Source organism: Aspergillus terreus, genomic scaffold, assembly GCF_000149615.1.
Source record: "Aspergillus terreus NIH2624 scaffold_3 genomic scaffold, whole genome shotgun sequence".
Taxonomy (NCBI): Eukaryota; Fungi; Ascomycota; class Eurotiomycetes; order Eurotiales; family Aspergillaceae; genus Aspergillus; species Aspergillus terreus.
Window position 1 is genome coordinate 2,224,359 of NT_165926.1, and position 13,216 is coordinate 2,237,574.

Sequence of the window (13,216 nt, forward strand, 5' to 3'; positions counted from 1 at the left end):
CCAAAACGGATCCGCTGTCACGAAGTACCCGCTTTTAATCTGTTTATTTCTCTTATAACCCCGTGTTGCCCCTGGGCCAGGGGTCAACTTGGCAGACAGCCGTAAACTGAGACCAGAATCCGGGAATTCGGGGGACTAGAATTTGCCTAGTAGGTGGTCGTTGACTTGGCGAAATTGGTTGTGGGACGAGCGTGTGTTGCTGGACTGGAGCCGAGGCCCATAACGGCATCCGAATTTGCTAATTGAGCACGCTTGATCGACACGATCTTCTCTCGGCATGCCCTCCCGCGTCCTTCAGGGTGCATTGAACGTGCCGATGGACGGTCAAGGCACGGGCATGTCCTGTGGGTATTATTAGCAGTACGATTGGCCCCATAAGGGTCTGTCTGGCATATGCGTCGAGATATAGGGGGTACCGTGCATGACAGGTGAAATGGATTAGAAGGGCCTACTGAAGAATGCAATGGATGGCATAGTATATCATTCAGGATGAAAAGAGCTGAAGAGCTGTGAACCTCTGCGTGGATCGCTATTATTATTCACTAGAGAAGTGACTAAAGACGCCTCCGTAAGTATTGACCTGCCAAGACCCCCTTTAGCGGTGGGTTCAGTCGTCGGCTGTGGCCGCTTAGGGTATTCTACGGAGTGCTCGGTAAGCAAGCCGGCCACAGCCGAGCACTAAATGAAAGGAAAGATGGAATGTATAAATCAAGTACTCTAGGTACGATGTATGTCCAGTCCTAAGTATCTCTAGCTAGAGTGCTCACCACGATCCACTAGACGTTGCTATGCTGGGTGTGGTATAGCTCGTAAGTGGTGCTTTCGCTGGAAAACCCCTTGTCGAGCAGTTCCTTGCTCGACTGCGCGGTTTCCTGGCGATGCAGACGGTCTTTAAACCGCCGCTGAGCCACGTTGAACAGCGGTCGAAGGTGTGCGAGACATGCGGCTGTGATGCCGGTCGCCGCCTGGATGCACGTCCAGACCACCATGGGGATTTGGTTATCTGCGTCTGTTAGATATACACCGTCGGGACAGGCATGGGGCTTGGCTTACAGGTGATATCTGGGCCAGCTTTGGTGAGTTTGATCATTTCCACCAGGCGGACAATATCAAAGACCCAAGACCTGGAACGTCAGTCAAAGCCGAGATCAAAGAGCAAAGCGTACTCACAGCCCACCGACGATAAACACCACGGACAGCAGCAGCCGCTGGTTCGTCGAGATCGGCAGAGCCCAGACCGTCTTCATCGGCATGGCGAGGACGATCAAGTCTGTGATGATGTTCGGGATCTGCATGCCGTAGTAGAAGGGCACTGGATCCATGCACGCGCCCTCGACGCTGCGGTCCCAGAACTTCCGGACGGGGATGCACTGCAGGGCTCCCACGATCCAGATGGCCAGCATCCAGAGGATAATGATGCCGGAGACGACATTGACGGCGATGACCATGCGTTTCGTGGAGAAGAGCCGCTTGTACAATGCGAGGATGGACAACTTGATGAAGGCGACGCAGCTCGTGTAGACGAAGGAATTGGACCATCCGATCTAACGGTGTCAGAATGCAATGTCGATATAGGAAAGCAGGTCAAACCTTGAAATAGACCTCCAGCTTCTCCTTGGGAATCATTGTGATGTGAGACCCCAGACCGTTGAACAGCACTGCACCAGTCAGCCACATCATCCTTCACTGCACGAGTTCTCACGCACGTATGACAACTCCGATTGAACAGCCATATTTGAACAGCTGCATCCGTATTAGCAACGACCTCTCCCACACCGTGACATCGCCTACCAAAGCAACGAGAATCAGATAGTCATCCAGGAAGAGCCCGGTCCCATTCAGCCGTCTAGCAAGAAGACGCACCCCAACAGCCGCAGTCGACAGAATAAAAGCGAAATACAGCGCGACAATAATCGACCGACGAAGACTCTCGTTCGGATGCTCGAAATCGCCCGGAACCCCGGCGCGTGCGATCTGGTCTGCAGACATAACGGCTCCCAAATCCGCTGCAGAAGCACGGAGCGTGGCGGCAGGAATTTGGAATGCAAAACTCTGGAAGTGCTGCAGCGCAGGAATAAATATTTCCAGATACACTGGACGCACCCCCTTTCGGTGTGTCAAATCCCCCCTCGTCGAGGGACGCTCTGCCTGTATGCATCACATTTCGGGGCTGGCCGGCGATGAGCATATCCAAAACGGAACGAAGGGGGTGAAGCCGGCGACCAGTGCTCCATGTGTTTGGCATTTACTGGTTTGATTGAGCTACGGGCAGTGCGTCGCAGATCATGTTGCCGAGGTGGAAGAAGAAACTATATCGGAAGTTCCTTGTCGACTACCGTGCAATAGGGCGATGGCAACCACGATAGCTGGCCAGGTATTGGGCAATTTATCGTGTATAGCGTACTGTCCATGCGTCTGTCCCTTGCTTGCGTCTTCGGGCTATTATTTCTGAGAACGTTAATGGAGCAACCGTGCTGATCGGATACATCACTTTCGAATGCGACTAGTGCAGTGCCTTGCAGATTCGGTGACTAAGGAGCTCCAGGAACAATGTCTTTGTATCTATGCTTTTCAAGTTGACTTTCGAGGCCATCGCGTCTGAATCACAAGATATCAAGACTGGTTGCATAGGCGACGACGTATCGAATCCAGAGAGTGATCTTCGACACATAGTGTAGGAGCCAGGACAGAATCTGATAGCCTAGAATAGCAAAATGATACGCCATCTGCGACAGGTCTACTCCACGAACGCTCGATCGCTTATGCACGACTTAATCTCCCGATCTGATCGTCCAATGGTGCTTCTATATAGTGCACTGTGGAGGTATCCGTAGACTGAGGATCACATAACGTTGCCACATGTGTCCACATGGCTTGTTCTATACCTGGTAGGAGTCTTACTAGGCGCCATGGAGTCATCTGAGCAGATACACTTATATTGTGAGTTCTTCAGAGAAACACCGAAGTTTATAAGACGTGTGACTTTGAGCGAGGTAAGGGTGCTCTATAGTACTGAAGACTATATACTGTCAATTCGACAACGCTATAATTACTATTGTCTATAATACGGCCCAGAACTACAAAGACAACTGCGTGCATATCAGCCCCTATTCATCCAGACTCTCCATCCACCATACACAGTCTAGTTCAAACCCTTCAGAATCTTGGGAATAAGCAGCTCATCATACTCCCACAGCGTCGTCTGGAAGTTCACCGAAAACGCGCCCCCAGTCCACCACGTCGAACGACCACCCTGCAGCGCCGTCAGATTCTGGAAGAATCCATTCTTAACATCAGCGACCGAGACGCGCGCGTGCATCGGCCCGTGGACAGAAAAGTCCACCCAGCTGACCGGCTCAGTCTTGTTGCTGGCACCCTCCAGCCTGCCCGCCCGGAGCAGCGTGTCGAAGTTATTCTGCACCAGCTGCTTCGCGCCACGCGCATCGAGCGTCCCATCGCCGACGATCGTCACGCGGAACAGATTGTCACCACCAATGTAGTCGATGCGGGCATTGAACGGCGTCTCCGGGAGGACGAGGTAGTTGTCCGGGGCGGCAGCCGCAGGGAGGTTAAAGTACGACATGTTGGTCGCGAAAGCGGCGTTGTTCACCAGCCCGGTGTACTCGTGCGAGTAGGTGAACTTAGACAGCACGGCGTGCTCGTTGCGGTCGAGGTCGAACGGCGCCATGTTGGCGTCGGTGGGCTCGATGGCGAGCAGCAGGCGGCGCGCGTGGATCTGCGTGACCTTGCCCGTCTTTGCGTTCTTCACCGTGAGGGACACACCGGTGGTGCTGCGGCGGCTTTGCACCACCGTGCTGGAGTACAGCACGTCGGCGCCGAGGCGCTTCGCGATGGCATCGTAGAGGTCCTGGTTGCGGCCGGACGCGGGGATGACCTGGTTCTCCGTGCCGACGAAGGCGCGCGCCATGGACGCGCCGAAGCCCTGCAGCACGAACATCGTCGTCTCGCGTGTCATGTTTCCCAGGCCCAGGCCGGTGGACTGCCAAATCAGCGGGATGGCGGCCTCCAGGCCGTGCTTGGTGATGAAGTCGCCGAAGGGGATGAGGAGGTCCGCCGGGATGGCGTCCGGGTGCGGGAAGTTGTCGTATCCGGGCTGCATGAGGTGCTCCCACGGCTCGACGATCTCGAGGAATTTGGCCATCGCCGCCATCTGGTCGGCCATCGGGGGTAGCTCGAAGTCAACGAGCGCCCCGGTCTTGAAGTCGATGTATTCCGTCGTGACGGCGACGTTGGTTGGGGTCTTGAGCGGAATGCCGAAGCGCTCGAAGAAGCCTGTGGCATTTCCGGTGTCCAGGAAAGTCTTGACGCCGTAGTCGTAAGGAATGCCCGTCTTGGGATCGACGTATGAGTCCACCATGCCACCCTGGGATGATGGCGTTAGCTGTGCTTGTTGCGGGGAAGGAAGGGGTACCTACCAGGATATCTTGTTTCTCGATCAGAGCGATGCTCTTACCAAAGTCGTCGCGAATGCGAACGGCAGCATAGGCACCAGAAGCGCCGCCTCCGACAATTACGACGTCTTTGTAGAGCTCGTGAGCGGCCGAGCTGGCCGAGACCGCCGCTGCAAGGCCGAGGAGGGTCGTAAAGGACCGCATATTTGGATTCTATCTTCCTGGACTCAATTGACAGAGAGTAGACTTTTCTCAGTTGCTGCCGGCATCGTCGGATCGTACGGATCAATGGTCCATTAAATAGAGGATCAAGACAGCTCCCGATACAAGAGCCGGGCCTGAACTAGGCCAAAGTGTGTCTCCATGGGGGATAGCTCCCTGGAGTGGAGGAGAGCGCCATCAGTGCTAAGAACGTCCCACCGGAGAATATGTGGCGGGGTGTTAGTATAAAAGTATGACGCAACGATTGGAGAGGACAAGCGTTCTTGATGAAGCCCAGAGTCCCTAGCTGGTAGTGCGACACCGGCGCAGTAGGCTTGCATCTTTAGGGCCTAGTATCCGCAGGGGTCTATCTCAGGCCACGTCTTCTAGCCACACACAATCGAATTCACCCTAAGTTCAAGACACCTAGGGCACGGAGCGGCCATCCGTTGGTGGAGGCTGCCCCGTTAGAATTTGCCCAGGAGCTCGTTATCGGACGGAGAATTCAGCATCCCCGTGGGTTGGTCGGCGTAGGGTATACATATAGTGGAGGTCTACGGAGATGAACGGAACGTATGATTCTTCTCGATATTAAAGACCGTGGGAGCCAAGCTACAGAAGCTGAGGAGGTTTCATAGTTGGGAGATTTGTTCCCTGCTGATGGGAAATGGTCCATTGACCATGTTGAAGACGAAGCCGAACCTGTGTGCTCTACATACTCCGACAGACTGGGGCATGGCTTGGGATTCGAGAAGTACTAGATGTAGAAAAGGGGAAATAAGCTCAGCTACACGAGGAAACAAACACTCGGTTATAAAGACAGCCGTGAATGCCGGTTAAATTGCGTTAAATGGCAGTGAAACTAGCGAGCGGCCCATCGAATCTAAACCGGCTTGTAGCATCCCAAGTAAGACACTATATCGACCAGGATCCGACTCCAGCACGACGACAATGGCGTGCAAAGGATATAAACCTCGATTAGCTCGTGGTCTCGCCTGACATCCCTGTCAGCTCATCTCCGACACGGATAATTCTGTTCATGTGGGAAATCCTTGGGGGTTGCATTGCCTGCACTAGAATCCTGACGGATTTTTATACTCAGACCCAAGAAACTCAAGACAAAAGTTTACTTCCGGCCTGAAAATGCCTTATCTGTATGGATTCTGCCTCTCCAGATGACACGACCACACTGTCGACTGCTCCGGACACCCACCCATTCAATGATCCATGCCCACAACGACAGGCAACGCCTCGGAAGTCGAGAATGACAGTCACTTGGGTATCATTATAGGCGTGCAGACGGCATTGACAGTACTTGCTGTCATTGTCGTCTCCCTGCGTCTATATGTTCGGACTAGGCTGGTCAGGAGTTTTGGGAGGGATGACTGGACGATGGCGATTGCTGGTGTATGACCTGCTTTTCTGAATGACTGATCTCAGCGAAAACTCGACTGACGCAGTGCAGCTTTGCTCTATAGGAGGCTGGATACTATACGTCTACAAGGCATGCCATGGCCTCGGCCGTCATATTCAATTCATCGACTCGATGGATCAGATGAGAATGAACCAAGCAGCGTTCTGGCAAGTCATCATCTGCTCAGCGACGGGGATGGCTTTTCTTAAGACATCCATTGCCTTGAATCTTCTGCGGTTCAGTCCGGCGAGATGGTATGCGGTGTGTCTATGGGCGAGTATAGGTATGCACACAGCCCAGTTGTTCAAAGGAGACATACACTGATGCGGACATAGGATTTGTCGTTGCCTACAATTTCATGGCCGCGATGACTTTTTTTCTGCACTGCAAGCCTATGCAGGCGCATTGGGATACCCGAATCAAAGATGCCAAGTGCTATCCAGTGAATCTGTTTGTCGATTTCGCTCTAATCAACACATGTATGCTCTCAACCAGCGATCGCTGCCTCATGCGGAGCTAACACACATGTTACAGCGTTCAACATCTTCACGGACGTCCTCTTTGCGACGGTCCCAATCCCGATTGTGTGGAACCTACAAATGAAGCGGCGTGTCCGCTTCTACCTCATCGGCGTCTTCAGTCTCGGTTATATGTTCGCATCCCTCCTCATATCGCGTTGACACAGACTTGCTGATGCTCAATAGTGCGGTGGGCATGGGCGTTGTGAAGGCGGTCTATCAGATCGCATATGCTACAGACCTTGATTCATTCTTGTATGTCCCAGTGCCAGTTCCCACCTTTCCATCAAAGCGCACACTAACACTCCTTCTAGCAATGATTCTATAATGTTCTGGGCACTGTACGTCCTCCACAGCCTTACGTCTTTAAAGCCATGCTAATCTGTGCGCAAAGTGTTCAGTTCAACATCGGAATCCTCGCCGCCTGCGTCCCGTCCCTAAAGCCCCTCGTCAGCAAGGCCCTTAAACTGTCCGAATACACAAACTCCCGTTCCCGCTCGCGGGGCGTCTACGGAAGCAGTGCGGGAGGTGCGTTCGCAACCAGCAGAAACAGCCGGCGCGTCTGGTCCATGCAAAGGAGGGACCAATACGCCCTGGAAGAGCTGCAGAGCAGCGATGCGTCGGGGCACAGGGATTCCGACGACGTTCAATTAACCGGAGCCTCGCGTGGGCCTGGGCCGAGCTATACAACGCAGGTAGATGCGGGTGCGGTGTCCGAGGAGGATGGGAGACACTCGCCAGGACGCCATGTCGAGAATGGGATTTTGAAAACGACACAATGTACGGTCGTGAGTATGCGAGCGGCTGACTAGATAGTTAATAGAGGCCCATAGGAATGGTTCCTAGAGTAATAGCAGATATCTTGGATGTTTCTCTTGATGCATCGGAGAGAGACCGCCCTACATGCTAGTCTCGACGCACCAAGACAACCCGTCGTCGATCTCCACCAATCTTTCACGTAATCGGAATGCATCTATGCGAGACTAAGACCAGACTAGCAGCAACAGAAACGAATGGAATGCTGAGAAATCAGCCCCCGTCAGCACTAAATTGGGCCGCAACTCTCATGGCGTCATGGCTGATTATGAATCCGCGTTTCCATGGCAGCTATATAACTCCATGAGCTATCTCCAACTAGTACACTGGAACAAATCATTGATCGCTCTAACTACGACTCACGACTACAAGAATGACGCTGAAATACCTCATTGCCGGCGCCACGGGCGGCCTTGGCGCGGAGGTGCTCAACTACTTTGTTAAGAACGTCCCTGCTGCCGAATACGCAGCGGGCTCGTCGCGAGAGTCGACACGGACAGATTTCGAATCGCGCGGTATTGCTTTCAGACATGTCAGCTACGATGACCCGGCGACGCTAGAGAAGGCGTTTGCCGATGTCGAGAATGTGCTGTTCGTCAGTACGCCCACCTTTGACGTGGAGCGGCGTAATATACAGCACAAGAATGTCATCAACGCGGCGAAAAAGATGAATGTTAAACATGTACGTTTGCTTGTACATCTGCGTCTAGGGGAGTGAGCTAACGGGTCCTAGGTGTGGTATACATCGCTTGCGTTTGGGGGTTTGAAGAGCGACTCGAAAGCCCTGGTACAACAGTCCCACTATGCAACAGAGCAATGGCTGAAAGAGTGAGAAACCAGCCTTAAATTCTACAATAAGGACTTCCGCTAATCATTCAGGTCTGGAATAAACTTCACCTCCATCCGCGAAGCCGTCTACGTCGACGCCTTCCCCCTATTCATCAACTGGTACCCCGAGAGCAAGCGGATTGCACTCCCCACCGACGGCCGCGTGTCACTCGCATTGCGCAGCGAGCTAGGCGAGGCGACAGCACGCCTCATGATCCAGGGCGGGCATGATCGCGAAATTGTCCTCCTCACACCGAACGAGTCTATCACGTACTCGGAGCTCGTGTCTGTCATCAACGAGACGACAGGTCGGCAGGTCAAGTTTGAGGTCGTCTCGGGCGAAGAGTTCGTGCAATGGGCGGCGGAGAAAGACCCAGGAGGCAAGGATGAGGCTTTCTTCCGCATGGTGCTGACTTGGCACGAGTCTATCGCGAAGGGGGATCTTGCGACGACGGATCCGTTGATGGGAGAGGTGTTGGGGAGGGAGGCCACGACGCCGAAGGATGCGGTGCGAAAGTTGCTATTGGAGAACCCGGATTATACCTGGCATCAGAACTACCCAAAACGGAAGTAGATAACTAGGAGCAGCACGCTAATATAATGCAATGAAATAAGCTATACTACTTAATCTGTCTCATGGTCCTGAATGAACGAATGGACCCCAAAGCATGGGATGCACCCCGCGACGTCTCATCTCCCCGATCGCCTCATGGAGTGCAAAGGGTGCCAGAGCAAAGTTTACATCCCGACCAGGCTCCTTCAGCTTTGCGTAGAACAGCCCGGCAAGTTCGGCGGAAACGGAATCGGACACCTTCCACAGTGTCGATATAACATGCGGTACTCCGGCGATATGGAACCCACCGGCAATGTGGATGCCCTCGTCACGGAGTCCCAGATCTTTGCTTGCTCCGGATTCGCAGGCCGACAAGTAGACGAGATTGCAGTTCTGTAGACTGAGTTTGAGAAGCGCTCGCACCGACAGCGGGGATGGCTTGGTAGGTGTTTCCTGGAGCATGATGACGCTCTGGGAAGGGTCTTTGCGATTAGCGCGAGCATGGCAGGCGAAGTGAGCTATTGTTGAACTCGACAGCTGCTGTATGACAGAGGCGGCGTTGGGTTGGTCCAACCGTTTGATGTGGAACGAAGGCGTGAGAGCCTCGTCGATCGCACGAATTTCTGGCTCGACGTCCAAATCCCCGTCCGGACCTAAACCTGGAGTTGTCGCCATGGCCGCAATGAGTGCCTCCAAGTTGGAATTTGGCTGTGTTCCCAATCGACGAGCGCTCTGTCGGGTAAAGTCCAGCGCCTTCAGAGAATTCGTGTACGAGGACACGGCCATGTCATGCACCGACATTGGCTCGCTGCCGTCAGAGGGAGTCTCGAAGTCTCCAGCAGCATGAATAGGTAGAACGCTGATCCATCCGGTCGAGACCCAGATGACTCGTGGCTTTCCAAATGGCCCACGCTCATATTTGCTCCAATCGATGCTGTCCATGACCGGCTTTGCGGCAGCGTACCAAAGCCACTTCATGACCGCCTGATACTCGGAGAGACATTTCGCTTGCTCTTCTCCCTTGGAAAAATCATGCTGTGCCATCATTAATCGCGCAGTGTACACCTTGACCTCCTCCATGTCAAAGGAAGGAAGCGGCAGATGGTAAACACCGTCTTTGGCTATCACCAATGCGTCACTTCGGTATGCGCTGCAATTGATAAAAACAATAGGAGCCTCCGCAGCGTACGTCTGAAGGTCCGGGGTAGTGTCTGGGGTCTTGAGAAACGATCCGAACTGCGGCAAAGCCCTGATCTGTTCGAGGACCTGGCGATACGCGTCCGAGTCGCGCTGCCGCTGCAGCCGATTCGCATCATCCGGAGAAATGGACGTCAAGTCGACTCCCCCAAGTTGCCGAGCAGACGAGCCTTGTTGGCTTAGTCGCTGTTGCAGAGTGCGGAACCTTCCAGCAAGTTCAGGGTTTGCGGCCTCAAGCTCGTCAAGCTGGGTAGGCCGTCCTTCAATGCGGTCCCAGATGAAAGCCCGTCCGGCTTCCAGCCGATCTATCACGATGTTTGGAGGATCTCCTGCACCGAGTGACAAAGCAGCGACGCTGCTGGGGACATACTGGTATTCCCGCACGAACTTCAACTGCTCCAACCTGTTGGTGTGCATGAGGATAGCTTCCGGGAGAAGCTCGAGGCTCATAAGAATGTAGTCGCGGGCTTTAGCGGGGTCTTGGAGCATGTCGTTGTAAAGTTTGGCGATGAGGGACGCGACGGTGATGCGAATGGCCGGCGACAGCGCCTTTACCTGCACAGTCTGTGTGTATGTATCAAGGGCTTTGAGACCATGGCTTTTGGCATCAGGGCCCAAGTTGCGCTCGTACATAGTGTAGAACAGCTCGGCTTGGGTCGAGATGCAATCCCAGTAATGCGGGTCGTCTCTACTCAGGACTTGCTGAGCTTCGTCGAATGCTCGTGCACTTGATTCAAAGTCTACCAGATTTCCGGTGGCCTGTGCGATCTTCTTGAGAGCGATAGCCTTGTTGGTCATGGCCATTCCACGAGATGCCGATGAGGCCGCGCCGCCGACCGCTATAGCCTTGTTATAGTAGTCGATCGCGTTTTCCAGGTCCGACAGTTGCTCAGTAGCCTTGAACGAAGTCAGATAGGCGTTGCCAACATGGGTGGCGAGTCCAGTTTTCAGGTCGTCGCTGAGTGAGACCGGTCCTTCAAGTGCTGTGATGAGCATCCTCTGTGTTTCCTTAAGGTCTTCGAGCTGTCGATTGATATCGAAACGAAGCTGCAGGGCGTAGCTGAGATTACCAACCCGTATAGCATATCGCGGATGGTGTTCGTCCATATGCAGCAGGCTTCGCCGATAGTATTTGATGGCCGATTCGATGTCGGCATCGGACCTCCAGTGGATGAATCTTTGGATCATCACGTACCCAAGTGCTGCATTCAGCATCAGGATATCAGCATGTTCGTAGCCCTTGTGAACCTGCTGCAGCACCTGCAACGCTTCCTTGTACGTCTCGATGGCTTTCTCGAGATGCTCTGGCACAGCCTCATGGCTGAACAGTCGAGAATACGCATTCCCCAGGTCATTCAGCACCAAGGCTCGAGAGGAAAGATCCTTTTTCATGAGCTGACTCGCTTGCGAAAACGCGACCGCCACCTTTCTTAGTATCTCTGGCAGTTGTGTGGTGTCGTACATTGCCCGAGTCGCTTTGCCCACGACCCATAGACAGTGGCTCTGGCTCTCATGGTCGGTGGGCCGGCATTTGGAGAAAGAACTCATGGCAGCAGAGATACACGCAACCATGTCTTGTGGTTGCCTGAGACGCTCGAATCTCACAACCAGAATCTGGGCGAGGAGGCGATAGTAGTCCCATAGGTTCTCGTTGGCCTGGTCCTGTGTGGCTTGCTGTGCGGATTCTGCGGCTCGGTTGAGGTCGGACAGCTCGCCGGTGAACTCGTACATGCTGTAGTGCATGGAGGCGCAACAGGCATGAGCTGGTCCTGGCGATGTATGTCCAGGTGGTAGCGCCTTGACGGCGTCTTCAGCTAGAGTCACAGCCTGTGTGAGTAGATCCTGGGCAACGATGCGGTCTGAACACCGATCTGCCTTGTTGCGACAGAATTCAGCAAACTTGGTCCTGACGGTGATTGAAGCAGGGGCGCATTCCATCGCTTTACGCCATACTTCGCGCGCCTTTTCCTCCTCCGCTGCGTCGCCAAAGATCTGCGCACCCTTCTCGTGTGCATTGGCGAGCTCGTTCGTAAAAAGCTCCCATTCGTGGGTTCCTGGATTCTCGTACGTGAGAGCTTTTTCAAAGAGGGCGATTGACTTGTTGAAGTCTTCCGCGGTCTTCTGTATGGTGAACCGTTCGAGATACGCCCGCGCAGCGTTGCGATGAATCATCCCGTATGGGGCATACGGTTTGGACGAAAGCCCTGGGTGTGCGTCGCAAAAATCAATTGCCTGGTCGTGGCACGATATCGACCCCGTGAGCTGCACAACTCTTTCCTCATCGCTGCCGGACGCCGTGCGGTATAGAAACTCCCCCTTGTTCGAGAGGTGTCTGGCACGCGTTGCCGACTCTCCAGCCAGCCCGATCGCTCTATCAAAATACCGACAGGCTTGCTCCTTGTCGCTGGCCTGGTTTGTCTCTGAATACCGGTTCAGACATACAACGGCAACATCGCAGGCCCATTCGCTCAGAATAGCATCTGTCTCCTTCCCAGTGTCTGCCGCTACTTTGTAATGCCTGATCGCCTCATTCAGATCAGCGATGTCTTTGGTCTTCTCCCACTTCCGCTGATACAACCGACCCATGTGGTTGTTGGACTTGCCTCGGCCGGGGTGTGCGGCAGGCACGTAGCGCAGAGACATGGCCTCCAAAGCAAAGGCCATGGATAGTTGCTCGTCGTCCTGCGTGGCGATGTATTGGGTGAGAGCCAGGTCGGATTGAATGTGGCACAGGCCGGGCCTGTCAGGGTGGTCTCCAGCATGTTGGACCGCGCATATCAGGGCCTTTGCTTTATGCGGCAGGCTGTCTAGGTAATTGGGATCATCGAAAAACGTGCCCGGCCGGAGATCATCTGTGAGGGGCTTGTCTTTGGCAAACGCATCTTTGGCAGCGTCTATGTAGGCCTGTGGGATTGTGGGTTGAGCAGGTTGAGCAGGTTGAGCAGGTTGAACAGGTTGAACAGGTTGATCAGGTTGAGCAGACTGAGCAGCCTGAGCAGGCTCAGTGGCCATGACTTCAGTGATCGATAGTGAAGTCTGAGAGACGTTTCCTTACCCCACGATGGAATGACATGCACTGGTGAATGCCCTCTTACTATATACCTATCATCATGCCACTTCCGACCCTGGTACCCCGTAAGCCATAAAATAAGCGAACGGTGTCAGCCTGGAAAAGCAATCATCATCCCAGTCAAGCGGCCGTCGCAGCTGAGTGCGGGGCATATCCACCTCGCAATGCTAGTGATATTGGGAATTCCTGACGAGCCCGTTTCCTCCA

The 13,216-nt window shown here is 53.9% G+C and overlaps 5 protein-coding genes across 5 annotated transcripts; 2 read left to right on the forward strand and 3 right to left on the reverse strand.

The window, feature by feature from the left end:
• Positions 1-776: 776 nt before the first annotated feature.
• On the reverse strand, positions 777-1,989 carry ATEG_02687 (putative integral membrane protein Pth11-like; the record flags this gene model as incomplete). Its single annotated transcript, XM_001211865.1, has 6 exons — positions 777-1,003; positions 1,054-1,124; positions 1,171-1,544; positions 1,591-1,658; positions 1,707-1,743; positions 1,792-1,989. 6 exons carry the CDS (start codon positions 1,987-1,989, stop codon positions 777-779), a joined length of 975 nt encoding a protein of 324 aa, XP_001211865.1.
• Positions 1,990-3,142: 1,153 nt separating this feature from the next.
• ATEG_02688 (uncharacterized protein) lies at positions 3,143-4,616 on the reverse strand (the record flags this gene model as incomplete). The annotated part of the gene is made up of 2 exons (XM_001211866.1): positions 3,143-4,384; positions 4,437-4,616. The coding sequence occupies 2 exons, from the start codon at positions 4,614-4,616 to the stop codon at positions 3,143-3,145; spliced, it is 1,422 nt and encodes a 473-aa protein (XP_001211866.1).
• Positions 4,617-5,840: 1,224 nt separating this feature from the next.
• ATEG_02689 (uncharacterized protein) lies at positions 5,841-7,357 on the forward strand (the record flags this gene model as incomplete). The annotated part of the gene is made up of 7 exons (XM_001211867.1): positions 5,841-6,020; positions 6,118-6,310; positions 6,363-6,506; positions 6,562-6,679; positions 6,732-6,800; positions 6,860-6,886; positions 6,940-7,357. 7 exons carry the CDS (start codon positions 5,841-5,843, stop codon positions 7,355-7,357), a joined length of 1,149 nt encoding a protein of 382 aa, XP_001211867.1.
• Positions 7,358-7,734: 377 nt separating this feature from the next.
• ATEG_02690 (putative NmrA-like family protein) lies at positions 7,735-8,763 on the forward strand (the record flags this gene model as incomplete). The annotated part of the gene is made up of 3 exons (XM_001211868.1): positions 7,735-8,043; positions 8,095-8,189; positions 8,241-8,763. The coding sequence occupies 3 exons, from the start codon at positions 7,735-7,737 to the stop codon at positions 8,761-8,763; spliced, it is 927 nt and encodes a 308-aa protein (XP_001211868.1).
• A 60-nt stretch (positions 8,764-8,823) lies between these two features.
• Positions 8,824-12,951, reverse strand: ATEG_02691 (CHAT domain-containing protein; the record flags this gene model as incomplete). The annotated part of the gene is made up of 1 exon (XM_001211869.1): positions 8,824-12,951. The coding sequence occupies one exon, from the start codon at positions 12,949-12,951 to the stop codon at positions 8,824-8,826; it is 4,128 nt and encodes a 1,375-aa protein (XP_001211869.1).
• Positions 12,952-13,216: the final 265 nt, after the last annotated feature.